The following is a 25,627-nucleotide window of genomic DNA, read 5'->3' as shown; positions in this document are numbered from 1 at the left end:
ACTTGAGAAGGATGTGTATTCTGCTATCATTGGGAAAAGTGCTTTATAAATGTCAGGTCAAGTTAGCTGATAATGTTGTTCAACTAATTTTTGTTCAACTAATGTTGTTAGTCTTCTAAGTACTTACTGATTTTTTGTCTAGTTGTTCTATCAATTATTGAAGGAAGGGTATTGAAATCTTCAACTATAGTTGTCAACTTGTCTATTTCTCTTTGTAGATCTATCAGTTTTTGCTTCAAGCATCTTGAAGCTCTGTTATTAGGTGCAGAAATATTTAGGATTGTTATGTCTTCTTGATGAATTGACTCCTTTGTCATTATTATATACCTTCTTTATCCCTGGTAACATCTTTTGCTCCAAAATCTACTTTGTCTGATCTTAATATAGTCATTCCAGCTTTTAAAATTTTGATTAGTGATAGCAAGGTGTATCTTTTCCCATCCTTTTAATCTACTTGTGTCTTTATATTTGAAGTGTGTTTCTTATAGAAAGCATACAGCTGGATCTTGCTTTTTTATCCAATCTGACAATCTCTGCCATTAAATTTGGATATATAAACCATTTATATTTAAGGTGACCATTAATATGGTTAGGTTTAAATCTACCATCTTGCTATTCATTTTCTATTTGTCCTGTTTTTTATTTCCCTTTTCCTCTTTTTCTGCCTTCTTTTGGCATAATTGAATATTTTTAGCATTCTATTATATCTCATTTATTGGTTTATTAGTTGTAAGACTTATATTATTTTAATGTTTGCTTTAGGGTTTGTAGTACAACTTCAATTGATTACAGTTTACCTTTAAGTGATAATATACCACTTCATGGAAAGTGTAAGAACCTTACCATAGTGTGTTTCCATTTCTCCCCTCCCATCTATTAAGACACCGTGAGTTCCCAGCATTGCCTGCAACTCCAGTCTAGTACTACAGGGCTCATTCTAGCTTTCCCACTTTCCATATTTGTATCTCCACTCTCTGGCCGAGAGAAACTGGGCTCCTGTTGTTTCATGCCCTCTGTTGGACACCAGTCTCCTCTCTCTGTGGGCTGCCATTTACCTTGAGTGTGGGGCCTGACACCTCCCGCCCCACCCCCAACCTAATTAGGGTCTGCAGGCTCCCAGCAACCTACCTTGTTCACATCTGCCCAGTGGATTTGGATGAAAAAAGGAAGGAAAAATAAAGTAAGTATTGTATAAAGATGGGAAAGGAAGAGGAAGAGCCGGAGTAGTCCGTGAGACCTTTCTAGTGTGAGCAGGTATTACAGGCTCATCTTGTCCTTTCTTTTTACCCAGATTTGGAATCAAGCAAAGAGCCCTACCTCCTTTTAGTGACAAATGGTGTTTAGAGACTGCAAGCTGGGAGCTGAATACTTTGCTACTTGTTGCTTATTAGTTTCTAGGTTTTTTTAGTGGACAGACCTGGGAAATACCTTTTGTTTTAAAAAGAAAATGCATAATGAGTTTATATTTATTTATATAAATATAAATGCTTATATTTCTAGCTTAAATTTAGGGTGATTGGGTTTTTACTTATCTTCTTTTGATTTTATATTTGTTTCTTTTTTCTTTCATCCTGAAAATCTTGGCTCCTAAAAACATTACCATAATTACTTATTAGTTTTATCCATATATATAATTATATGTAACATATATTTTATAATATGTATTATAATGTAGAATATAGTATATTTTATTTATATTATATATTTCAGAAAAATACCGATATTATTGCTAACAATATGATTACTGGAAACAATTTAAGATTTATTTGCTCTTTTTTTTAACCTTTGCAGTATTTTTTCTGGAATGTACGGTCAAATTATTTTTTCTTGAAATAGTTCCTGAGTGGTTGAGCCATCAACTTTATACACAGTTACATCTATTCGTTTCCTTTTGCTTTATTTATTTATTTATTTATTTTATGTATTTAGTTTTGGCTGCGTTGGGTCTCCCTTGCTGCGTGCGTGCTTTCTCTAGTTGCGGCGAGCGGGGGCTACTCTTCGTTGCGCTGCGTGGGCTTCTCATTGCGGTGGCTTCTCTTGTTGCGGAGCATGGGCTCTAGGCACGCGGGCTTCAGTAGTTGTGGCTTGCGGGCTCCAGAGTGCAGGCTCAGTAGTTGTGGCACACGGGCTTCGTTGCTCCGTGGCATGTGGGAACTTCCCGGACCAGGGCTTGAACCCTTGTCGCCTGTATTGGCAGGCGGATTCTTAACCACTGCGCCACCAGGGAAGCCCATCCTTTTGCTTCTGTTTTTTTAGGGGATTCTTTCATTTCAATTTAATTTCAGTTTATAATTAAATAAGGCAGTTACATGGTTCCAGAGTCAAAACTACAAAACAAGGTATGTTTAGAGAGGTCCAGTTCTACCCCTATCCTCTCTACACTGTTCCCTCTCTCCCACTTTGTGTGATCCTATTTTTTAGGTTTTCTTTCTTTCTTTTTTTTTTCCTAAAGAACTAGAATTTTATTTATTTATTTATTTATCTATTTATGGCTGTGTTGGGTCTTCATTGCTGCGCATGGGCTTTCTCTAGTTGCAGCCAACAGGGACTACTCTGTTGCAGTGTGCGGGCGTCTCATCGCCATGGCTTCTCTTGTTGCGGAGCACGGGCTCTAGGCGAGCGGGCTTCAGTAGTTGTGGCACGTGGGCTCAGTAGTTGTGGCTCACGGGCTGTAGAGTGCAGGCTCAGTAGTTGTGGTACATGGGGTTAGTTGCTCCGTGGCATGTGGGATCTTCCCGTACCAGGGCTCAAACCCGTGTCCCCTGCATTGGCAGGCGGATTCTTAACCGGTGCGCCACCAGGGAAGTCCTTGGTTGTTTTCTTCTTAAGAAGGAGAAATTACAGTGTATTTGCACGTTTGTACACTGATGGAAATGACCCAACAGCAAGTGGGGAATGATGCAGGAGCCAGGGAGAATTTCCAAAGCAGCAGCTTGAGTTGGCAAGAAGGACAGGATACGGCCCCAGGAGAGGTCCCGGGGTGGGGGGGCGCGGGCAGCGTAGGAGAGCAGAAACTTATTGAGTTCCTGCTATGTACCAGGCATTGTGATAGTGCTGGGAACTCAGCAGTGGGTAAATGACAACTCACTGCTCTCATGGAGCTCACGGTACAGTAAAGGGAGATGGACAGCAAACAAGGTAAATAAAGATAAAAAAGACACTGCAGTAGTGCCAAAGAAGAACACAGGCAGGGAGGGAGACGCAGCTTGGAGAAGGTGCCATTTTAGATGGGGTGGCCTGGAAAGACCTCCCTAGGAGGGGAACATTTTAGTGAAGCTGGGAAAACGGTGACAGGAGGGACTGTCATGGATATTGCTGGGGGAACAAGGCTCAAGGCAGATGGATCAGCAAGTACCAAGGCTCAGAGGGGAGCGAGTTTGGCTGGAGAACCAGCAAGGAGGCCAGTGTGGCGAGTGGGTGAGCCTGAGAGAGAAGGGGAGGAGGCTGGACGGAAAGTAACAGGTGGGGCGGCAGCAGGTCCTAGAGAGCCTGTGAGGGCTCAAGGACGCTGGCTTTGACTCCGAGTGACATGAAGGGTGTGCAGGTTGGATGCGACCCGGCTTATCCCTCTGCTGCTGAGCACAAGCTGGGGAAGGACACGTAGGCAGAGACGGGCGCTTGGTGGGGAGGCTCCACGGTGAACCAGGTGGGAGACAGGGGCTCGGAGGGGCCCGGTGGCGTGGAGAGGACGTGAGGGGCTGTACTGTGGGGATACTTTCAGGTGGAGGGGTGGGGTGTGAGAGGAGGCGGGGACGTGGGGACGACCCTGAGGTTTTAGTCTGAACAAGCAGAAGGATGGAGGCAAGGGATCTTGAGGGATCCTGAGTTCTTTGCTGGCCGGTTCTCCTTTTCCTCAGGAAAATACAGCAGGTGGGCGAAGCAGAGAGGGGAGGTGGGGATATTCCCCAAGGAGCGGGGGCAGGGACTGGACCAGGTGGCAGTGGGGCCCTTCGGGGTGGGCGGTTTGGATCGTGAGTGAGAGCGGTCCGCGGGCATGTGTGTTGGCCTCCAGCCACCTTGGGGAGAGTGGGCGTGTGCACAGGTGGGTGGAGGGTGGGATCTGAGCAGAGCCGGGCTCTCCCCAGGCAAGTAGGATGAGGATGGAGAGGGGGGTCCAGGTGTCAGAGTGACTGTGATGCTGAGTGAGGATGGGGTGAGGGTAAGATCATGGCTCGTAGGTCCTGAGGCAGGCAAGGGTTGTTGGAAGCAGGAATCCAGAAGCAGGAAATGGATGGTAGGAGGTGGTGACAAAGACGTGCTGGAAATTGAGGGGCTGAAGGATCTGGGCACAGGTGCAAGGTCTAGAGCGTGCCTTGGGTCCTTGGGCTTCAAGGAGGACAAAGCCATTGGAGGAGAGAAAGTGAAGGACTGAGAGGCCTAAGGACTATCGACACGGATTCTGGAATCACTGAGAAGACAGGAGCGGTTGGTGGATGGGACAGTAGGCCATGCGCTAGGATCTTCAAGGGCCAGGGGCAGCGTGACCTGGAGGTCTGGGTGCCTGCTGCAAGGAGAGGTAACAGGTGACACATAAGAAGAACTGAGGACGAGAGGCGCAGAGGGAGGCTTTGTAAGGAGGAGGGAGGAGAATAGTCCAGAAACAGCCGCGAGGAGCAAGGATGGCACAGACCCGCTTGCAGGCCCAGTAGCACCAGAACTAAACAGAGCTGCTCCCACCTCCCCACCCCGGAGGGCTGCAGTGGAACATGTGGATTATACCACAAAACTCGGGTTAGTCCCAGGGGCCGTCGCTGGCTTCCTCCCCGCCCTGGCCTCGTCGTTCCAAGAGAAGGGAAGCAGATCAGGAGGAGGCTGAGGTGACCGCAGCCTCAGTGTGTTCCTCAGTTGGTTGACCTTTGTCATCCCTGAGCTGTGACAGGGACCCAGATCTTCCCAGACCGTGCTCCTCTCTCCACCCCACCTCTGAGCAGGTCTGACTCAGAGGCCATTAGAAACCTGATGGGAACCTGGAACCCTACTCTCAGGTGTTACCCAAGGGAAATGGAAACTCATGGTCACACGAAAACCCAGACATGAGTGCTTATAGCAATTTTATTCATAATCACTGAAATCGGGGAAGAGCCCGCATCCTTCACCTGGAGGGACCAGCCACTGTGGTCATCCACACCCGAGCACACTCGGCGGGAACCCCCCGCGATACGGGGGAAGCCACGCGACAGCTTGGACGGACCTCAGAAGCGTATGTCCAGTGAAAGAATCCAGACACGATAGGCCACGCGCTTGCGATTCCACTTCTATGAACCTCTTTTTGGAAAAGACGAAAGGAGAACAGGCCAGTGGTTGCTGGAGTCTGACCAGTGTGGCTGGGGTCTGACCACAAAGGGGCTGCAAGAGGGAATTTGGGAGGTGATGGACTGTTTTTTTTTTAAATTATCTATTTATTTTGGCTGCGCGGGGTCTTAGCCACGGCACGCGGTATCTTTGTTGCGGTGTGCGGGATCCTTTTTTTTAGTCGCGGCAGGTGGGCGCCTTAGTTGTGGCATGCGTACGGGATCTAGCTCCCTAACCAGGGATCGAACTCCGGCCCCCTGCATTGGGAACGCGGAGTCTCACCCACTGGGCCACCAGGGAAGTCCCTGGAATGTTCTTTATATTGACTATGGTAGTGGTTACACGACTCTACGCACTTGTCAAAACCCAGAGAATTATATACCCAAGAGAGTGAATTTTACTGTATGTAAATTTAAAAATAAATCTTTCTAAAAGTTAAAAAAAACCCGCAAACCTTCATTGTTTCCAAATAAAGGAAGAAGAAAGTTGTGATACATCCACATTTAGGGATTTTAAAACAAACCCAATCTCATCATTTTGGAGCTTTTTATCAGAGAGGGGGAGGAACCAGTATTCAACAAGCACCTTACTAAGATTTGGTGAGTAGCCAGGCACGTGCTAGGACCTCGTGTGTATTTTCTTGTTTAATTCTAACAAAATTGGGAGGGCAGGATTATTATCCCCACTTTACAGATGAATAAACTGAGGCTCAGAGAAGTGAATTACGTTCAAGTCAAAAGGAAGATGGAGCAGGGATTTGAACCCAGGTCTGTAGACTCCAAAGGGTATCATGGGATAACAGGTAAATGTGCTTTTCTATTTTCCAGACTTTTCATAAGGTTATGTGGCTTTACAATAAAAGGTTACCTACTTCTCTTTTACTACTCCTTGTTGTAAAAGGGTTGCTCCCGAGTGGATTCAGAGGTGTTTAAAATCCCTTGCCTGCCTCTTCTTCAGGAGAGTCATCATCCTTCCTAATGATCCCTGCTTGGTTTCTTTATTCGGTGTATTCGTTTCCTGAGGCTGCTGTGACAAAGTACCACGAACTGAGTGGCTTCAGACAACAGACACTTGTTTTCTCACAGTTCTGGAGGTCAGTGCTCCAAAGTCGAGATGTCGGCGGGGTCACGCTCCTGCTGAGGGTTCCGGGGGAGAATCCTTCCTTTCCTCTCCCAGCTTCTGGTGGCCCCCAGCATCCCTTGGCTTGTAACTACATCACCCCAGTCTCTGCCTCCATCTTCGTGTGGACTTCCTTCCTGTGTCTCTGTGTGTCCCCTCCTCTTCTTACAAGGACACCAGCCGTTGGATTTAGGGCCGACCCTAAATACAAGATGATTTCATCTCGAGATGAAACGAACTAATTATATCTGCAAAGACCCTATTTCCAAATAAAGTCACAATCACAGGGGGTTAGTCTTTGAACATATCTTTTGGGGAACACAGTTCGACCGACTACATTCAGTAAGACTGTCTCAGAGAGGGCAGAGGGAAGCTGGAGCCTTGGTGCTCGCTGGTGGCCCTGTAGCCTTCGCTGTCCTCTGCTGTCACTCCCAGACCTCGGGCTGGGGCTGCGCCTCACTCTCCCCATCTCCTCTGTCCGGCAGGCGGGGGGAGGGCAGCTAGTGTTGCCACTTAGCGGCAGAAAATCACAAAGTCACCATTCCTAATAAACCCCATTGCTTCTCCCTCCTTCCTTCTCCCAGCAATTTCCCCAGTGGTGTCTGTGGTGAAACAAGGCGACGGGGAGAAATGGGGGGGAGGGGAGTATGGATTAGAAAAAAGCCTGACGAAAACATATCCTTTTATGATGGGGGCGGTTCTGCCAGTTTTTGCTGGGCCAACATCCTCCCCTGCTCCCCCTGCCGCCCCACCCCACCCTAGGAACAGTCTTGATTGTCCTGTGGGGACTCCTGCCCTCTCCAGGTCATTTAATCGGGCAGGGCTGTCCCCACCCGCAGCTGGCTTCTTTCAGTTTCCTGCCCTCTGCCTCTTCCCCCAGGGCCAGTCCCCACAACCCCACCCCGGGCAGAGAAGATCAGCAGATCTTTGCTTTTCTGCAGCCTTGCCTGGCCCTCCCTCCTGATTTAGCTGACCGGCCAGGCGCAGGCTGGAGCTGCCCACACCGGCCTGCCCACCAGCCCGAAGCAAGACGCATTCAGGTGAAAAGGGTGAGGATGGCCCTACTGCAGTAAAAACCAACAAACCCAGTTCCCTGGCTGTGTGTGGCTCTGTGCTTTATTTGTTTGCAGGTCAGAAGAGTGAGGAAGGTTGCAGGTGAGCCTGAAGGTGTAGACCCCTTTGGGGGAGAGGGACTGAGGGGTGGGAGGGCGGGGGTGATGAGCTTTGTCTTTATAGATCTTTGATTATTACACTTTCTGAGCTCTGATTTCACTCTGTCCCCCAGCATCCTCACTGGGTCCTTGTTTCTGCCCTGCTCTGTTCTCCCTCCTTCCTCACCCTTGGGATTTCAGAGCCTCCATCCTGAGCCCTGGTCCAAGGTCCACTGCCACCACCCACAACCCTGCCTGCCAGGCCCCTGGCTCCCTGCCCTGACGCCCGCAGCTCCCAATCAGGGTACCCCTGGCCTCTCTGTTGCTGGATCGACCTATGAGCATCCTTGACAGTAACTCGTGAACTTGCCACAGCTTCTCCGATGCCTGGCTCCCTTCTCTGAAAACTTGGGGAGCTGCTACCTTACAGGGGTCTGTGCACAAGGGAAAAGAATGGTTGAAAAAATGGTTTGTAAAACTGGGATTTGCTGTCAAATGAGAAAGCTTATTACTAAAGATGTGAGATGCAGAACACTTAACCAGCACTGAAACAATCTTTTTTTTTTTTTTTTTTTTTTTTACTGTCAGGAAGGCTGAGCAGAGGGGCCATGGAATCCAGGATGTCAGGACAGAGATGCCAACTTGTTCTATGCTACCCCAACGCCCCTCCCACCCCACCCCTCCCATCTGACGGGGGGGGGGGGGAGGGCGGGACAGAGGATCCCCACCCAGTGAGGTTCACAGCCTCTCTGACCCTCTGCTAAGAGCATTCAGCTGACCCTCTGTCCCTCACGGTGGTCCTGGCAAAGGGGAGAGAGCCAGGGGCTGTGGGGGCCATGGCAGGGGCCGTGAGGGGATGAAGGGGCTGTCAGAGAGCAGGGCATCCATCCAGTATCAGCTTTGGGCCTTCATCAATATCTTGCCAGGGTGCAACACGTACAGTTCTGCAAGATTCAGAATAGCCTCAAATCACCACATTTTCGGAAAACGGATGAAAAGCTGATCAAACAGACGTTTGATGCCAGGATGAAGGGGAGCTGGGTGCTGCACGATCGAGTTGGAGGCAAAGTGCGGGCTGGAGTTCTCTACAGCTGGAGGAGGAGCCGTCAGTCATCCATCAGGTCTGAAAGGAAAGGGAAACAAGGCCGGAGCCTGGCTGCTGAGGTGGCCGGGTGGGCTGGTCAGAGCGCCCCAGTGTGGAGGGCAGGCCCAGGCCAGGGCAGGAGGCTGGCGCCCCGCCTGCTGGTAAACCACAGCCTAGCGGGAACTGGTTCAGAATCCTGATCAGAGATATCACCCCTTCTCTATGCCTGGGGAGACAGAGGAGCTCCCAGAACCGGGCTCCTGGGCCCCCCTGCAGAGCCCCAGACGGAAGGATCCCCGAACAGAAGTGAACAGCCCCACGCACATCCACGGGCTCTCACACTCACAGGCACTCCCTCTCCTTGCGGCTGTTCTTCTCCTCATCGGCCTCAAGGAGGAGGAAGGGGAGGCTCAGGTCGGACCCTCATGACTTGCCCAAGTTCCCACAGGTAGGAGGAGGCCGGGCCGGGCCTTGCACCCAGATCTCCTGCCTCCAAGTCCAGACTCAGTTTCCTATAAGGCAGAGAGGCCACCCCTACCTGCAAGGGTTATTTCCAAGGCTGCGCCTTTTGAGAGAGACGGAAAACTAGCGGGAGTTTGGCTGCCGCATCCTCTTTGGGGCACTTTCTCTGGAACAGCCAAGGGGTGGCTTGGCTCCGCCTGGATGTACCAGCTCAGTCAGTGCCATTCAGTAAAAACACAGGCTTTATTTCGGCCACTGAATTGCAATATGCAATTGCATTGCGTTCACATGACCATAGGTTTCTGTAAGGTTTGCAGATGTGAGACATTTTAACCTCAGTTAGTTAAACCTCTTTCCCCTCGATTCCCTTCCCTTCTCTCTTCCAGGTGGCTGGTGCTGGACTGGCCCTGGGTTATGTGGCTCCCAGTTTCCTCCACGTGGAGGCCAGTTCTTGGGCTGTTGAGGGTCCAGATGGCTTCCAGGAATTCTCCCACCGATGAATGAAGAAGAGGGCATCCGATGAACACGATGGAATAAGGTTTAAATTTCCTGGTGATTTGACATGAAATATTGACATCAGTGAACATAACACGTAACTCAAAATAGGTCCCTGCAGAGAGGACATCACAACGACACTGGGTATCGAGGGTCGTCCATCCAAGGAGCAGGATGGTCCCCGTGTGAGGAAACTGGACATGCCCTGAATTCTTCCTGCTCATCTATGAAGGAAACTTGGTCGAAGTTTATATTCTCTCGATAGAATATGACGTTCCAGAATCCTTGTCCAACAAAGAGGTGATCAGTGTACAAAATCACAGGGAATGCCTTATAGAGGTGGTCGGGCAGTTAATACAGAATATTTTATGTTACTGAGTTGCTTGATGTTTATGGTTTTGTCAGCCTTTTAGAACTTGTAACTTGTGGGTTCTGTTCTCACAAGAAGGGGAAGTTAACATTCACAGTCATACCTAAAATAGGCTTTGCAGTTGTAGGGATTTTTTTCCAGTGAAAAATCCCCTTGAAACTGTAAGCCTCAGACCCCAGTTTCCTCTGTGCTGAGAGCAGGCGGTTTACAGAGAAGAGAGGGGCTTGGTCCTACCACTGCCTCGCTCTGGACCCTGGCTGGCTGGGCTCCCCAGCTCGGTTCTTTCTCTGTCAACAGGGAGATCGTGTCCCTCCTGGGGGGCTGTGACATGACGTGTGTAAAGTGCCCGCAGGCCTCCTGCGTCCGTAACAGATGCCAGTTCTTAGCCCCTTCCCTCCGTCTTTTCCTGGTGCGTGTCTCACAAAGATGGTTTCGGTTCCTCCCATGGGCCCCGCTAGGTGGGTGAGTATTATCTTTGCCTTTGCTCTGAACTTCCGCATGGAGAGTGGATCCCAAGAGCCTGAGAAAGCCTTTTTCTAAATCAAAATGACCTGTGAACCATCTCAGCCAATGATGCGAGGGGTTGGGATCAGAGTTTCGAGACAAGGAGGGGGTCTTCTGAGACAGTGCCTCTCTCTTCGGGCCGCCCTGATGGGCCTCTTCAGGGAAGGGCAGGCTTTGCCACGTGAGAGGCAGACGTTAGTCAACATCATGAGTTACTTCAAAAGAGGACCCACGTGGGGGGGTGGCTTCTGGGGCATAGAGGGGGCACAGCAGAGGGTCGACCAGCAGCTCAGGGGAAACAGGGACCCAGAAGGAGGTAGGGGATTCTCAGGAGGCATCTGTCCAGAATGTGGGCGGGGCCATGGTCCCATTGACCTCAGCCCTGGTCAGACCCCAGCTGGGCACCAGGGAGATGCAGGCTGGAGGAGCCCTCTATGGGGAAGGGTCTGGAAGCCGGGTGGGGGGAATGAACAGGACCAGGGATGTCCTGTCCTGAAGAGGGGGAGGCAGGGGACCATATCCCCCTGTCCCCACCTGTGAGAAGGAAAGAGACCTGCTCGGGAAATGGAAGAAGGACCTGGAGGTGAAAACTCCGAGGGAAAGGGCTTCCCTGGTGGCACAGTGGTTAAGAACCCACCTGCCAGTGCAGGGGACATGGGTTCGGGCCCTGGTCTGCGAAGATCCCACATGCCGCGGAGCAACTAAACCCGTGTGCCACAACTACTGAGCCTGTGCTCTAGAGCCCATGAGCCACAGCTGGTGAGCCTGCATGCTGCAACTACTGAAGCTGGCGCGCCTAGAGCCCGTGCTCCGCAGCAAGAGAAGGCACTGCAACGAGAAGCCCGCGCACCGCAACGAAGAGTAGCCCCTGCTTGCCGCAACTAGAGAAAGCCCGCGCGCAGCAACGGAGACCCGACGCAGCCAAAAATAGATTAAAAAAAAAAAAAAAAAAGGAGGACTTGTATCCTTCTTAAAAAAAAAAAACCTCCGAGGGAATGACTTTTCATCCAGGGCAGGGGCGGCTCCGTGAGCCTGAGAGCCTCCCGTCACGGGCGGAACACAAGCAGAGGGAGGGGTGGGGAGGGGTGGGGAGGGGAGGGAGCAAAGCCACAAGGGCTCCAGGGAGAGGTGGCAGGAGCCCCAGGCCGCCTGCAGACCCCAGGAAGCCCACTGAGCCCATCCCCCCTCATCTCCTCCTCCCCCAATATGTTCCCCAAACAGCCAAGGCCTCCTGCTCCCATCCTTCCCACCTGACCCCAAGCTCAGCTGTCCCCTCAGCTGCCCGGACCCCAGGTCCATTTGTTAGTCTCCTCCCCTCCCCCTCTGGGGGGGAGGGGGCAGGATGGTGTCAGAGGGGACCCTTGCCTGGGTCCAGGCCCTGGGCCAGGTGACAAAGGGTCTCCTGCCTACTCTGAGGTCAGCTGCATCTGGCAAGGAGCCCAGCCCCGGTCCCATGGGCAGCTCAGGGATGGCCACGGCCTGCGCCTGGCTCATCTTCCAGAAGGTGGTGACACAAAGATCAGCAGATAGATTCAGGGAGGGAAGAAAGGAAAAGAAGTGGCCAGCAGGGCGCAGGGATGCGGTGACTCAGGCCCGGGCTCCCAGCCAGGCTGGGCCGCTGCTTAGGAATACTTTCACCCAAGTCCAATGAAAGAAGCCTGAAAATACTTTCCTTTGGGCTCCGTGGGGGTGGGGGAATTTCCTGGGGAGGAGGTTTCTGGGTGAGTGAAATCTTTGGGCTCTCAGGCTGCTGCCCATCTGCTATGACCTGGTGGAAATTTCACGGCACAGCATCCAAAGGTCTAGACTCAGCTGACTTTTTCCCTTCCTTTTTCTACCTGGACGAAGGGCAGACTGTGGTCTTCTCGATCAGCACGCCCCATGAAGATTTCTGGTCCTAAAAAGCCCACAGCCTCTCCTCAGTGTTGCAGGCGGTTTTGTAAAGAACGGGATTTTCACTCCAGTGAACGCAGGAAATCTCTTTACTTCCAAATGAGCTGTCTTCTGGAGAAAGTCTTTCCACTCAGAAACCGTGTCATAAATGATGCCGGGCTTCCAGGAACAGCCAGGAATCTGCTTAACTCAGAGTGTGGCTGAAAATCTGTACATGTGAAATGAAAACAGTAGGAATCTGTACTAGTTGCAATACCAGTAATTTTTTAATAGAAAAATAAATGGTTTTATTCATCTGACTGTTGACACTGGACAGAGAAGGTAGCTTCATCAGAGGATGGGGGAGAAGGGAGTCCGTCCCATTCTGGCTCCCCTGGACCCCTCTCCTGTCTCAGCTTCTTAGCCTGGACCTGACGTCCCAGACCCTCCTGCCAGCTCTCTCTCTTCTACTCCTGGAACATCTTACCAAGACTCTGTGAATGCTGTGGCCTTGGTTTCCATGGCAGGCTCAGCCTGATCTGGGCTTGTGTCCCCTTCACACTGGGTTCCCACTGGGTTGTGACTTAGATGTGTGGGTGTCAAGCTCTGTCCTAGATGGAAGGTGCCCAGGACAGGGCCTGGCCCAGAGCAGCGCCCTGGAGATGTTTGCTGAATGAATGAATGAGCGAACCAAAGTTCCTTGTGGGTCATTGGAGGGACTTCTGGACTCCTGTAGGAACTAGAGGTGGTGGCCCAGGTTCTTTGCTGTCTGTGGACCTAAGGCCTTCTGATCTTGAGCCAGGTCTCCCCAGGCAGAGGGTATGAGGGAGCAGGCCTAGACACAGTTCGATGGGAAGAGAAGTGAGAGGAAAGGTACCTCTGGGCAGGGTGGAGAGGGGAGAGCAGAGCTTTCCTGAGGGGTCAGCTGGTGGGAAAGTCCCCTGCTGCTGTCCAGCCCCCTGCACCCTGCTTTGGAACCTACCAGGGGCCAGCTCGAGGACTCCAGGCTGCCTGGAAGGCCTCCCCTCCTGTTCCCACTCCCCACCCTTCCCGCGTGTCTCCCTGCTGCCCCCAGACCCGTCCCCCAGGCAGAGTTCCTCATCCATAACCGCACACCTTTGGGGGCTACACCTGCCTCATCTCCTGATGCTGGACCCTTGTTGTTCTCTGCAGAACCTGCTCCCGTCCGAGCCGCCGGCCCACCTCTTGTAAAGAGACCTACTCGAGAGAGGCTCAAAGGCTTAAGGCAAAACAGCTACTATCAACCAACATCTCATTCTTTGCCAAGCACTCTCACCTCTGTTACCACAACTGTTCTTCATCCAATCCGTGCAACGTGGGTATTTTACCCCCATAATGTAGGTGAGGAAACTGCCCCCACTGGCTTAGGAGGTAAGGTTGGGATGCAAATGGAGGGGGCTTGTTCCAGTTCCACCACACTGGCCTTCCAAGGGGGGAGGGAGAAGTGAGGGAGGACAAGTGGAGGAGAAGGGGGGGGAGAAGGAAGGGAGGAGGGACGACCCAGCCTCTTTGAAGGGCTCCTCCTGGCCAGTGGCCCCTTCAGAGCAGGCCCCCTGGAGAGCTGCCCATCACCCTGCCCACAGCCCCTTGGAAATCTGCCTTGGGAAGCACTTCGGGCAGTTTCTCAAGTGTGAGAACCAGCATCTGTTAAAACACAGGTCCTCTGGCCTCCCAAAGCCTTGTGGAGCTGGATTGCTGGGGTGGGACCAGGAATCTTTGTAACGAGTGGCTGCCACACACCCCCCTCTGCCCACAGGGAACTGAGGCCCTCTGTCCCAAAGAACCATAAAACTGTGTGAGGTGACAATGCATGAATTAGCCTCAGGGGAGGCTAATTGCTTCCTTAATTGGCTGAACTCTCTATGGGGAGCCCTGCCAGGAAAGTCCCCGGTTGTCCCTGCAAAGCCATGGACTGGTTTTCCTGGCGCCCAATAACTGGCTCCTATGAAGCTTTCCCAAGAGGAATTTCTAAGGTGTTCCCAGCCAAAGCAGCTGTTAGGACAGAGTGGGGCGGGCTCTGAAGGAGGCTCCTGTGGGTGCCCAGGAAAGGCATCAGGGAGGCAGGCGGGCTGGGGCCCTACAGCTGCATGCCCTGGCTTCTGTTCCCACAGGCCCCCAGCACATGCCTGGTCCTGCCTGCCCTGTCCACCCCCTGCCCCCTGCGACTTTATCATGTGGCCTCTCAAGTCCTGCTCTGACCTTGCTGAGTAGTGGCCTCTGGGCAGCCCAAGACCCCAGAGAGGCAAGAAGCGACCAGGAGAGGAAGACGTCACAGGTGAGAGCCACATGTGCCACCAGGTGGCGCCATCAGCACAGGACAACCCAGGGGCTGGCCTCGTGGCTGGAGGGGGTGGCAGCTTGAGTACGGGACCTTCAAGCTCTGGTCCCCGCCGCCCAAGGACCGCCAGTGATTAGCCTCCTGGTCGGTGCTTGTCTCTCCTGGGGACACAGTTGTACCAAGAGCCTAAACCTAACAAGGCCTTGGCACGTGGTGAACATGGAATAAAGGTTGAAAAATGATGCCACCTTTGTTTTTCAGATCTTCAGGATTATTTTCAGTGTGGCAGGGGCTGGGGAGGGGGCACTAGCTCCATGCTGCCTCCCCCACAACAGAGTTAGCAAGGAAAGTCTTATCTAACTCTGGGTATATGTCCAGTAGGAAAACCCTGCACTCTGGTCCCCTCTGTGACCCCCAAGCAGGCCACTTACTCTGTTTTTCTCCATCACTAAATGAGGGTTGTAATACTAGCCCCCCCTGGGAGAATCAAATGAATTGCAGGAGAGCATAGTGATTAAAAGCGCAGCCGAGGAGCTCAAGTCCTTGTTCCACTGCTTACTAGTTGTGTGGCCTTAGGTTACGTGGCTTACAGTCTCTGAACTTCAGTTTCCTCATCTGTAAAATAGGGGCAATAATAACACCTACTCACATGAGGTTTCTATGAGGACTGAAGTATTCAATACATGTAAAGCCTTTAGAATGGTGTCTGGCATGAAACAAATATTTCATAAACAGGCCAAAATCGGAGCAGCTTGAACTGCGAAGGGACTTTGGAGATGGGCCAGGTCAGTATTCCAGGCCAGGCAGGCATCTTCCAGCAGCGTGCAGGGTGGGTGGTTTGCACAGCCACAGTAACAGAGAGCTCATTCCCTCCTGAGAAAGTTCACAATTAGATGGGTCTCGTTCAACTGAGTTATAGCCAGTCCTCAGGCCCCCTGGGCTTGGTGGTCAGGTCCACTCTCAGAGTGAGGTCAGCGGTTGGGGGGGGGGGTCCGTCAGCACCACCCATCTGCAGGCTGCTACATGGTGCAGAAAGGGGGCCTCCAAGGCGAACATGAGTATTGCTAGGAGAGGAGGGAGGCTGCCCTCCACACCGCTCTCTCCAGTGCGGGGGTGCTTGAGGGAGAGGATGGAAGGAAACAAGGAGCCGACCCAGCTGCCCCTGGTACCCCGGGCAGTGGGGACGTGGAGGCCCGACAGAGGGGACATTCTCCATCTCGACCACCAGGCCAGTTGAGAGGGCGTTCTCAGGGGGCCCCTCCAACTGGTGGGCTCCTCCTGGTGCTGGCATCTATACGGAGGAAGGAAGTGACTTCCTGCAGGTGGGAAAGGGAGGAGAGTGGTCCCCTCCAGCTTCCCGTGCACCCGCTGCCCACAGTGCAGCCTGGGGAGGAAACGCAGAGAAGACACGGCAGATCCTGAACATCGGAACCAAACGTGGCTCCAGGGGCCTCACCTCACTTGCTCACTCACCCTCACTCACTTGGGGCAGTTGGAAATCCTGTCTGGGGGTTCTGTTTTCCTCCCTAGACAGGGAGCACCGTAAGGGCAAAACTATGATTTATGTTTTGTACTACCACTGCCTGGCATACAGTAGGCACTTAATATGTGTATGGAGGCCAGCAATTGCGGTCCAGTTTGGAAAACTTTAGTCTTTGTGTGGACAAGGCGCCTTAGGACTGCAGGGGATGTGTGTGCTCCCCCATTTCCTCTTGCTTCACAGCTGCCACCTCCTCCATGAAGTCCTTCTGGGTAGCTCCTCCTCCCTCCACCCCGAGTAGTTCACTTCTTCCCCTGCCTCCCTCTTTGCTCTGTACACACTTCTGCCTTTGAGGCGGGCTGGAGCAGTGGTTAGGAGCAGAGGCTGGGGTCATCCTCATAGTCATTTCCCCTGGACACATTTCTTAGCTGTGTGACCTTGAGCAAATTTTATTTTAACCTCCTTGAGCCTCAGTGTCCTTATCTGTAAAATGGTAGTGATTATAGTACCTGCCTCGTAGAATTGCAGTGAGGATTAAATTGCTGTGTAGATTAAAATCATTTTGGATGGTGTATGGCATTGAGTAACTGCTCTGAACTGCCATGTGATTGTATAATTGTGCTGATTATAGTTCTCCCCCTGCCCCGAGACATGGGCTCCTCGAAGCTGGGGTTTTTCACTTCTGCATCCTTCTGTTGAGGCCAGTGCCTGGTGAAGAACAGGTGCTCAGCAAAATGTGAAGAGATGGATGGATGGATGGTTGGACAGGCAAACAGATGCCTGGACAGGAGCAGGAGCTGAGCGCACCGGCCCTGGGGCCCTCGCCTGCAGACTCAGCTGCGGAGGCCTGGCCCAAAGGCCGCGAAGCTCCTGGCTGCCCACCGGAGATGCCAACAGAGCCTCATGTCCTCTGCTCTTCCTTTCACCCACTTATTCGAAGCTCCCACCAAGGGCAGGGGAGAGGAGAAGCCTAGGGACCGAAGTCCAGCAAGTTCATTGCTCGGTGGCCACTTCAGTGAGAGGAGGTGGAGAGTCTTGAAGAAAATGAGGTTTCTGAATGTGCTGTGGTTTCTCTTCCATCACCCTTGTTCCTGAGGCCCAGACAGTACAGCCTGGGCCCGCTGGCTCCCCACCCAAGGTCCATGCCTGCCTCTCCCCAGGAGACTGGGTGGCTTCCGAGCATCTAGGAAACTCAACAATGACCCAAGACCCCCAGCCACTTCTTTTCAAGTTACATCTGCCCAGGGAGGGCATGGCCCTCCTCCCGCCCCACCCTGGAGTCCAGCCATCCCACAGGGGCCTGAAGGGAGCCTACTATGTGCCAGGCTCGATGTTAGGCACCTACCTTCAGAGCAAGCCTGGGAGGGAGGCACTTTACCCCCGTCTTACGCTCATTCATCCATCATTCATGCACCAGTATTTATCGAGCACATACTAGGTGCCGGCACTGTGCTAGGCTCAGGGTGGGGTCAGAGGTAAAGAAGACAAACAGGAGGCCCCAGGCAGGCAAGAGGCCGTGGGCTGGACTTGGCCTCAGAGGTGGCAAATCTCCTGGGGCTCCAAGCATGCAGATCCAGAGGTGGGCTGCACCGTTAGGGGGCCCAGGGCTTTATGTTGGTGGCTGGGGGAAGGTAGAGCAGCCCCGGAGTGGACAGGCAAGTGTGGAGGCAGAGCCCGGGTCCGTGTTCCGAGGCTGCCTGGCACTCGGCCGCCTCCCAATCCTGAGTCATAAAGAGACCCCAGAGGCACAGACTGATGCCTTTATAGTGCTCCCTCCGTGCGTGGAGGCATTAACATGACGTCTATCACCATGGCATCGAGGTGCTTAGACAACCTGCTCCCCCCAGGAGCTCGGAAACAGCGTGAAGCAGATTATCTGTGTCTCACTGTGACATATGCTATCATGTATCACTGTGATGGATCAACAGTCAATACCACTGGGGTCCCCGCCGCCCCCCAGCCGGTAGGAAATGTCTGGTGTTCATACGTCTTCCTCACCTGGTGGGCGGGCCCTGCTGCTCGCCATCCTCCTGGCACTCCTGGAGTTGGTGGGAAACGGCTTCTGGTTTTCATTGTTTGTGTGCTAAGTGGCTGAGGGGAAAGCACTCAGACGAAGGGCGGAAACTGGACCCCATCCTGCCATCCCTGGGGTCAGCGTCAGGGGTGGGGAGAGACGTTCCGGCTTCACACAGCTGGGCACTGAATGCCGGCCCCAGGTACCCACCCTGATCTCGGCAAGTTGCTTTGCCTCTCGGGGGCATAGTTTGTCAAATTGGGATAAAAACCTTTATCTTGAGGGTTGATGGGCACTAAAGGGGAAAGGAGGGGAAGTGCTCAGCTTGTGCTGAAACTCATCACCTTCAATTCAGCCCGCCTTCCTCCCGTGCCAGCTGGCTCCTCACCGCCACCCCAGACCCCTTCCCTCTGCCACTCCAGACACGTGGCAGACCTCTGTCCCCCCCAAATTCGGCTCTGCCCGGTGCTGGGCTCCAGAAGGCCAGGCCGAGCGGCTCCCAGTCTGTGGGGGAAAGAGGCCCAGGCGGCAGAGAATTACCTGTGCTGGTGCCTGTGGAGGGGAGGACAGGGACTGTTGTTCTGGCTGGATGGGGAAGAGAGTCACGTGTCTCCTGGTGGGGAAGGGGTGGCTCAAGTTCAGGGAAGCTGTAGGGAGGGAAGACATCTCATTTGAGGTCGGTCAGAGGGGAGGCGTTGGCTGGGCCTCTGCGGGGGACCCAGGGTGGCCTTCGCTGGGCTAATGACGGGCTTTTTGGCCCCGTGGAAGGCTGGGAACTTGGGGCGCCTGCCCTCCCCCTGACGGCCTGCCCTGTCCCATCCTCCCGACCGCTTCCACCCCCTGCTCCCACACACAAAGCCCTACTCTTTGAGGAGCACCTCAATCCAACGGGCTCCTGGACTATTTCTGGGGGGAAGTTTCTGTGAATGGGGTTGGTTTTTTGTTTTTGTTTTTGTTTTAAAGAGTTTCAGACGTGAGCAGCTAAACCAGCCCTGGAAATCCCGTGGAAATCCTGTGCCCGCCTCTGTCACCAGTGTCTTCTGGACAGGCCACCAGCTGGAAAGGGGCCGAGGAGGGGAGAAGCCCACCCCCCCGGGGCGATTGGGAGGCCTAGCCCCTCCCAGCTCTTCTCCTGGACAAGTGTGAGCCCCAGATCCTCACCTGGAGGCCGGCCACCTGGCCTGGGGCTGTTCCCACTACTTGAGTGGAAATTCTGGGGTTATTGAGAGGACAAGGGGGCCAACTGAGGCCTTGAGGAAGCGGAAGGGCGGGCGGCCAGGGAGGAGCTTCTTGGCTACGCGAAGGGGAACTGTGGTTGCCAGCAGGCTGTCCCCTCTTGTGAGCTAAAGAGGAAGGAGGGACACTGACCCGGAGGCCCCGATGGAGAGCGGGCCTCCTTGGTGGCGGGCCCCGCCGGGCCACATCCCAGCCCCCCGGCTCCCGGGCTTGTTCCTGCTCTCCTGGACCCTGCAGCTCGCAGGCACAGGTGCGCCATCCTCCTCCTCTCACGCGCTCCTCTCTGGCTCGTGTTGCCCCGCAGCTAATTCCCGGGACCTGTCTCGGGGGATTTGCTGGTTGCGTTTGAACATTGCAGACTTCACAGGGGAAGCCTTCAGGGACCAGGAGATGTTTAGCTAAGGCCTTGCCAAGGTGGCTTTTGAAGAGGCGGGGGCAGCGTTCCCCACCCTCGCTGCTGGAGCAGCCTGCCTCCCAGCACGGCCTGACCTCCTGGCCCTTCAAAGAGGTGGGTGGGCGTTGCTGCGGCCTGGGGGCATCCAGTTGGGTGCGGGATCCCTGGGGAGGGACAGCCCACTCCCAAGGCAGCTTACAGTGGAGCCACCGCATGGAACCTGCGCAGGTGTGGCCCCTCTTAGCCGGGGGAGGAGGGAGGCAGCTGCTGGCCATGGGAGCGCAGTGCCTGGGGCACAGAATTGCCGCCGTTGCCAGAAAGGGGGGCACCTCCCACTTCCTGAAATACAACCAGAGGCCACATCATTACTTTCCGGGGGCTGACACTGTGCCCCTTTCCTGGTCCCAGGTTCCCTCAGAAGCTGGGTGGCCTGGATCCAAGCCAGGCCCTGGGATGAGTGGCTTTGGGGCGAGTTCATCCAGGCCAGGGAACTCCTAGGAGCGTCCCTGGCCAGGGCTGCCCACCCTGGGGTCCCTGAGGCTCAGTCTCACCTGGGCAGTGTCGACCTTCTGGTAGCCCCAGGATTCCTCCCACCCCGCTGTGCAGGCTAGGTGCTTTCCTTCCCATTCACCTTGACTTTTATGAGCCTTCCAGGAGCTGCTCCCCACCTTTCTACTTCATCCTCTGCCTTTTGGTTATACCATAAACAATAACAGCTATTCTTATTATCATGAATTAGCCTCTTTGAGCACATAAGCTGGGCTTCACACGCGTACTCAGGCCCCCTGGAGGCTCCCTTGGGGTGCTGTCCCCACTGGCACCACTTAGGAACTGGGAAATTGAGGCCCAGGGAGGCCAGGTAGCTTGCCCACGGCCTGGAGGGTAAGTAGAGGCCAGGTTCAGCCCCGAGCCAGGACCCTTGGCAGTGGGCTCTGGGGATCCTCTTACCTTTCTTTGTAAAGAACATTCTTCACAGAAAAATCTACCCCCCTGGGGAGGCAAGACTTGACTGTGTGGTACCTACTGCAGGCCTCGAGGCCCGGCCCGCTGCGAGGTCATCTCCTTTCATCTGGGCATCTCACACCCCCCCACTCACCCACCCATGGACAGATGCAAAGATGGCCTGAGGAAATGTGGCTTGTTGGTGACAATGTGTTGGAACTCCTACTTTTTCATTTTTAACTTAATTTCCCCCCAATTCCCATCATTTCTCTTTGTGTGGTCCCTCCTCCCCAAAAGGGACCTGGCACATCCTAGTACCTGAGTGGAAGAGACTTTTCGGGGTGCTGCTGTGAAAAGCATTTCTGTAACTCTCTTGACTGCAAAGAAACAACAGATTGTTTTTCCCCCAGCATTGCAGCAAACGTTATACAAAAGAGAAAGTCTGCTCTTTCGCAAGAGGTGGAAACACCTTGTGGTCTCCTAGAAACTCTCTTAGTTTGGGGCAGCGCCTTGCAGCATGCGGGATCTGGGACCTTAGTTCCTCGACCAGGGACCAAACCCGTGCCCCCTGCATTGGGAGCGTGGAGTCTTAACCACTGGGCCACCAGGGAAGTCCCTTCTAGAACCTCTTGGAGCAGCAGACAGCACCCCATTATTCCTGGTCCTTCCCCTCTGGGCGCCTGGCTCTGTCTCTCTGCTGTGCCACACCCCTTCCCCACCCTCTTCTCTCTGAGCTTTGAGGGTTTGGTGGAGGGAATCCTACCTCTCCCACGTCCCCCAAACCTCCCCTGACCTCACCCATCAGCCTGGTGCAAACAGCTCCACCAACTGCCAGCACCAAGACCCAGCCTGTGGCCTCAACTGTGTCCACCGGGGGCCTTGCGGAGAATTGTCCATGAAGCTTGGACTCAATGCACCGTTTCCCTGAACCGCCTGATGCAGCGTTGAGTGCAGGCCAGGGGCGTTCAGCCTGAGTTTGGGTCTGAGCTCTGCAACTCATCCTGGGCCCCTGGGCAGGTTCTTAATGTTGCTGTGCCTCGATGGCCTCATCTGTCAAGTGGGTGTGACAGTAGTGCTTGCTGGTGGCACATCCCCAGACTGAGGCTAGGGCATGTGGATAGGGCTCAGAGAATGTCAACCACCTGCCAGCCTAGAGGAGCCAATTGAAATGCAAGATTCAGTTGGCTGGCTCTACATTTTGGGGAGCCCACGGGTTCCTTGGGGTCACTTCGACTTTTCCAGGGGTCTCCAGCACACCCTCGGATGGCATCTCAGGACCTCTGTTGCTCCCAACCCTCCTCCTCCTGCTCTCCTCTGGTCTCTTGAGCCCTCGGCAAATTCTACTTTTCTCAAAGGGTGTAGCAGCCACCTCTGGTCTCGTGGGCACCTGCTCTCCTCAGAGGTGAATCATCTGAGTCTGAGGCTCAGCTTTCCTGGGAGCAGCTGCACACCTGCTCTAGCCCTGCTTCCACCAAGCCTCAAGTCACCTCCAAGGGCTCTGAGGCCAGACAGACCATGTTCAAGTCCTGCCTTCTTATACTGACTGCTGTGTGACCTCAGGCAAGTTACTTAACCTTTCTGAGCCTCCGTGTCCTCAAAAAAGTCAGTCCTCTTTCTCTCCCTGGCCTTTCCAGAGCTCTGGGCTGTATTTATTTCTCAAATGTTCATTGAAGAGGACCAGTTCTAGGCACTGGGGGGACCTGGTGGTGAACAAGCCACAGCCCCCACCCCAAGCCTGGTGGAGTCCGTGAGACTCACCCGCAGAGCAAGACCCGAGGCCAGAGTACCGATGCAGGCTTGCCTCCCCTCCCCTGTTTGCTCTGGGCTCAGGGTCGCCGCTCCCTTTGTTGTCCACAAGATGCTCAGGAGCCTGCTGCCTCCCTTCCCGCAGCTCTGGGCCTCTGTCAGGACTGGCCTCTGCTTTTCATCTTTGTCTAATCCCAATAAAGAGCTTTCAAGGCAGGCAGACGAGAAGCACCTCTCTGCTGGAGGTGGGGCAGGGGGAGTGTTGGAAGGGGAGACAGGGAGGAGACAGAGCAGGTGGGTGGGTGGCAGGCACAGCATGAATAAAGGCTGGGAGGCCAGAAGGCAGAGCCAGGGGGAGGGAATGGTGAGAGGTTCAGTTTGACTGTGGAGGGTCTCTTAGCAGAGCTGTGGGATACAAATCCCACTGGGATATGATTCCAGGTGGATTATAAATGCTCGTCAGGGAGGGGTTCAGATGCCATTCCAGTTGGTCCTATTGTCATTGCTTTCTTTTTTAAAATTGTGAAATAGCATACATACACAATAAATACAATAAATAAATAAACACAATAAATAAGTACAATAAATATTATAAAACAAAATCCTGTGTGTCTACCACCCAGGTCAAGAAAGAGAACATTCTAGTGCCCTAAAGCCTCTGGACACCCCCAAGACAACCCCTCTCCCCTCAGAGGCACCACGATCCTGAATTTGGGGCAATCGCTTCCTGGCATTTCTTTATACTTTGATCCTTTAGTTTGCGTCCCTAAGTAATATAGATTAGTCTGGCTTGTTTTTGAACTTTGTATAATCAGAATGATACTGTGGGTGTTCTTTGTGACCTGCATCTTTCACTCAACATTATGTTTTTTTGCTTTGTTTTTTTAAATAATTTTATTTATTTATGTTAAATAATTAATTAATTTGGCTGCTCCAGGTCTTAGTTGCGACACGTGGATCTTCATTGCGGCGTGTGGGATATTTAGTTGTGGCATGTGGACTTCCTAGTTGCGGCATGCATGCAGGATCTAGTTCCCTGACCAGGGATCGAACCTGGGCCTGCTGCACTGGGAGTGTGGAGCCTTAGCCACTGGACCACCAGTGAAGTCCCTCAACATTATGTTTTTTAAGATATATCCAGTTGACGGTCTATGCCATTTTATGAATCCTATGCCATTATTTTATGAAAAATAATACAGACACAGAAAAGTACAATACATATTAAATAAATAGTCCTGTGTGTCTACCACCCAGCTCAAGAAAGAGAACATTCTAGTGTCCCAAAGCCCCTGTACCCCTCAACCTGCACAAGATACCCCCTCTCTTGAGCATCTGTGGATTTTAGTATCCATGATGGGTCCTGGAACCAATCCCCCGTGGATACCGAGTGATGACGGTATCCCCTTTTCCGTGTCCATAAGTAAAGTTTTATTGGAACAGAGCCATGCGTAGCCATTCACGGCTCATCTATGGCTGCTTTTGCCCCACAGCAGCAGAGTTGAGTAGCTGTGATAGAGACCATATGGCTCGCAAAGTGTAAAGTATTTAGTACTTGGCCCTTTACAGAACATGTTTGTCAACCCCTGCTGTGGAGCGTCCCATTGAATGAATATACTGCGATCTATTTAGTTATGATTGACGTCCCAGGTGTTCCTGTCTGTGGCTGTGAATGCTCATGTGTGGTCTCCAGGCACACGTGTATTCGGTGCCTCCAGGGGGTATATTCCCATTAAGGCTGCTTCTCTCTGCGCTGTCCGCCTCCCTGTATGGACTGAGCTTCGAGAGGGCAGAACACGTGTGGACTTACTTGGCTTCGAATCCTTGACTCGCAGCATGGCGCCTGGCACCCAGAGGATGCCCAGGAAATGCTAACAGTAACAGGATGAATTCAACTCGCAGCCAGACAACCCCTGGAGTTCTGAGCAGGGTGGAGGTGTGATGCCACCAGGAGAGGAGTGACAAAACCCTCCTGATTCGTGAATGAGGGAGTGGATGTCGGGGTGCTGGGTAAACATAAGCCAGGAAACAGTATTTGACCCTACACCTGATTGCTTGCTTGTTAAGGATCTAGGTGGGGCCTCACGGTAGTGGGAGTACGGGTGTCAGGCACTGGTGTGGGGGCCATAGCCAGAGGAAGGGAAGGGGGCGATTGAAATGAGCCTGGAGAGGTGGAGGGAGAGGGAGTAGATGTGATATTGGCAGGTGCAGCACCTGGATTCCTGGCAAGGACAGTGTGACCTACCTGGGTTTGAGTCCTGGAAGACTTTGGCCAAGTCACCTGACCACTCTGAGCTCCTATTTCCCTGTCATGGCACTCAGTACCCTCCTATGCAGGCCTCTTGCCAGTGGCAAGAGGAGGGCACATCCAGGACCACCGATGGCCCCAGGGCTGGCACCTGGGACCCCTCAGGGAAGGTTCGTGGGTCTCCATCGTGGGGACAGGCTGCCTGGAGGAGGGGGTGGGCCTGGTGAGTATCTGCTCCCCCGTCAACACACACAGCCACCCCAAGACTGCATGGGCTGTGGTGGAGACAGGGTAGGGCCAGAGCTGGGGCCCTCTTGAGGCTCTAGGCCTGGTCCCTGCTTGCTGCTCATGGGCAGGTTGTGGGGTAGGGGTGGGGGCGGGAAGGAGGCACCAAGTGGGTGCGACCCAAGCTCAAGTGCAGGTTTGGCCTCCTCCCATCAGGCAGCCCATCCTCAGACAGTCAGGCGAGGCACTTGCTACAGCGTTGGTCATAGGGTCCAAGGGTACGTTTCCGAAGGCAAGTTCATACTTGGCAAGACATACCAAAATTTAAAACATGCATACCCTTTAAATCAGAACCTCCCCTTCTCAGACCTGTCCTAAGGAGCTAGGGGCCCAGGAGAGAGTGTGTATATATAAGGATGATCACCCCTGGGTCCATGGAGCACAGCTGCAGACAACCTCATTGCCGTCAGCTGGTTCTTGCTGCAGAGAATTTCGATAGAACCCTCCCCCTCCCCCCTCCCCCCCCACCCCGGCCCTGGGCTACCCTTTCCTCCCAGGTTCCTGCCCCCCTTCGCCACACCCCACTTTGAGCCATGCTGATGACTGTCTGCCCCTGAGCTTTTGCTCCTGCTCTTCCCTTGGTCTGGAAGGTGTCCTCTCACTTGCCCACCTGGTGACTCCAACCTGTTGGTCAAGG

The 25,627-nt window shown here is 53.4% G+C and overlaps 1 protein-coding gene across 1 annotated transcript in view; it reads left to right on the top strand.

The window, feature by feature from the left end:
• The first annotated feature begins 19,522 nt into the window (after positions 1 to 19,522).
• Positions 19,523 to 25,627, top strand: part of NFAM1 (NFAT activating protein with ITAM motif 1) — a 32,940-nt gene continuing 26,835 nt past the window's right edge. Inside the window, exon 1 of the mRNA XM_068561986.1 lies at positions 19,523 to 19,628. Coding sequence (XP_068418087.1) covers positions 19,523 to 19,628 — 106 coding nt within the window. The remainder of the gene's footprint in view (positions 19,629 to 25,627) is intronic.

Source organism: Eschrichtius robustus, chromosome 13 (assembly GCF_028021215.1).
Source record: "Eschrichtius robustus isolate mEscRob2 chromosome 13, mEscRob2.pri, whole genome shotgun sequence".
Lineage (NCBI taxonomy): Eukaryota > Metazoa > Chordata > Mammalia > Artiodactyla > Eschrichtiidae > Eschrichtius > Eschrichtius robustus.
The sequence above is the reverse complement of the archived record's forward strand: the minus strand, read 5'-3'. Positions and strand labels throughout refer to the sequence as shown.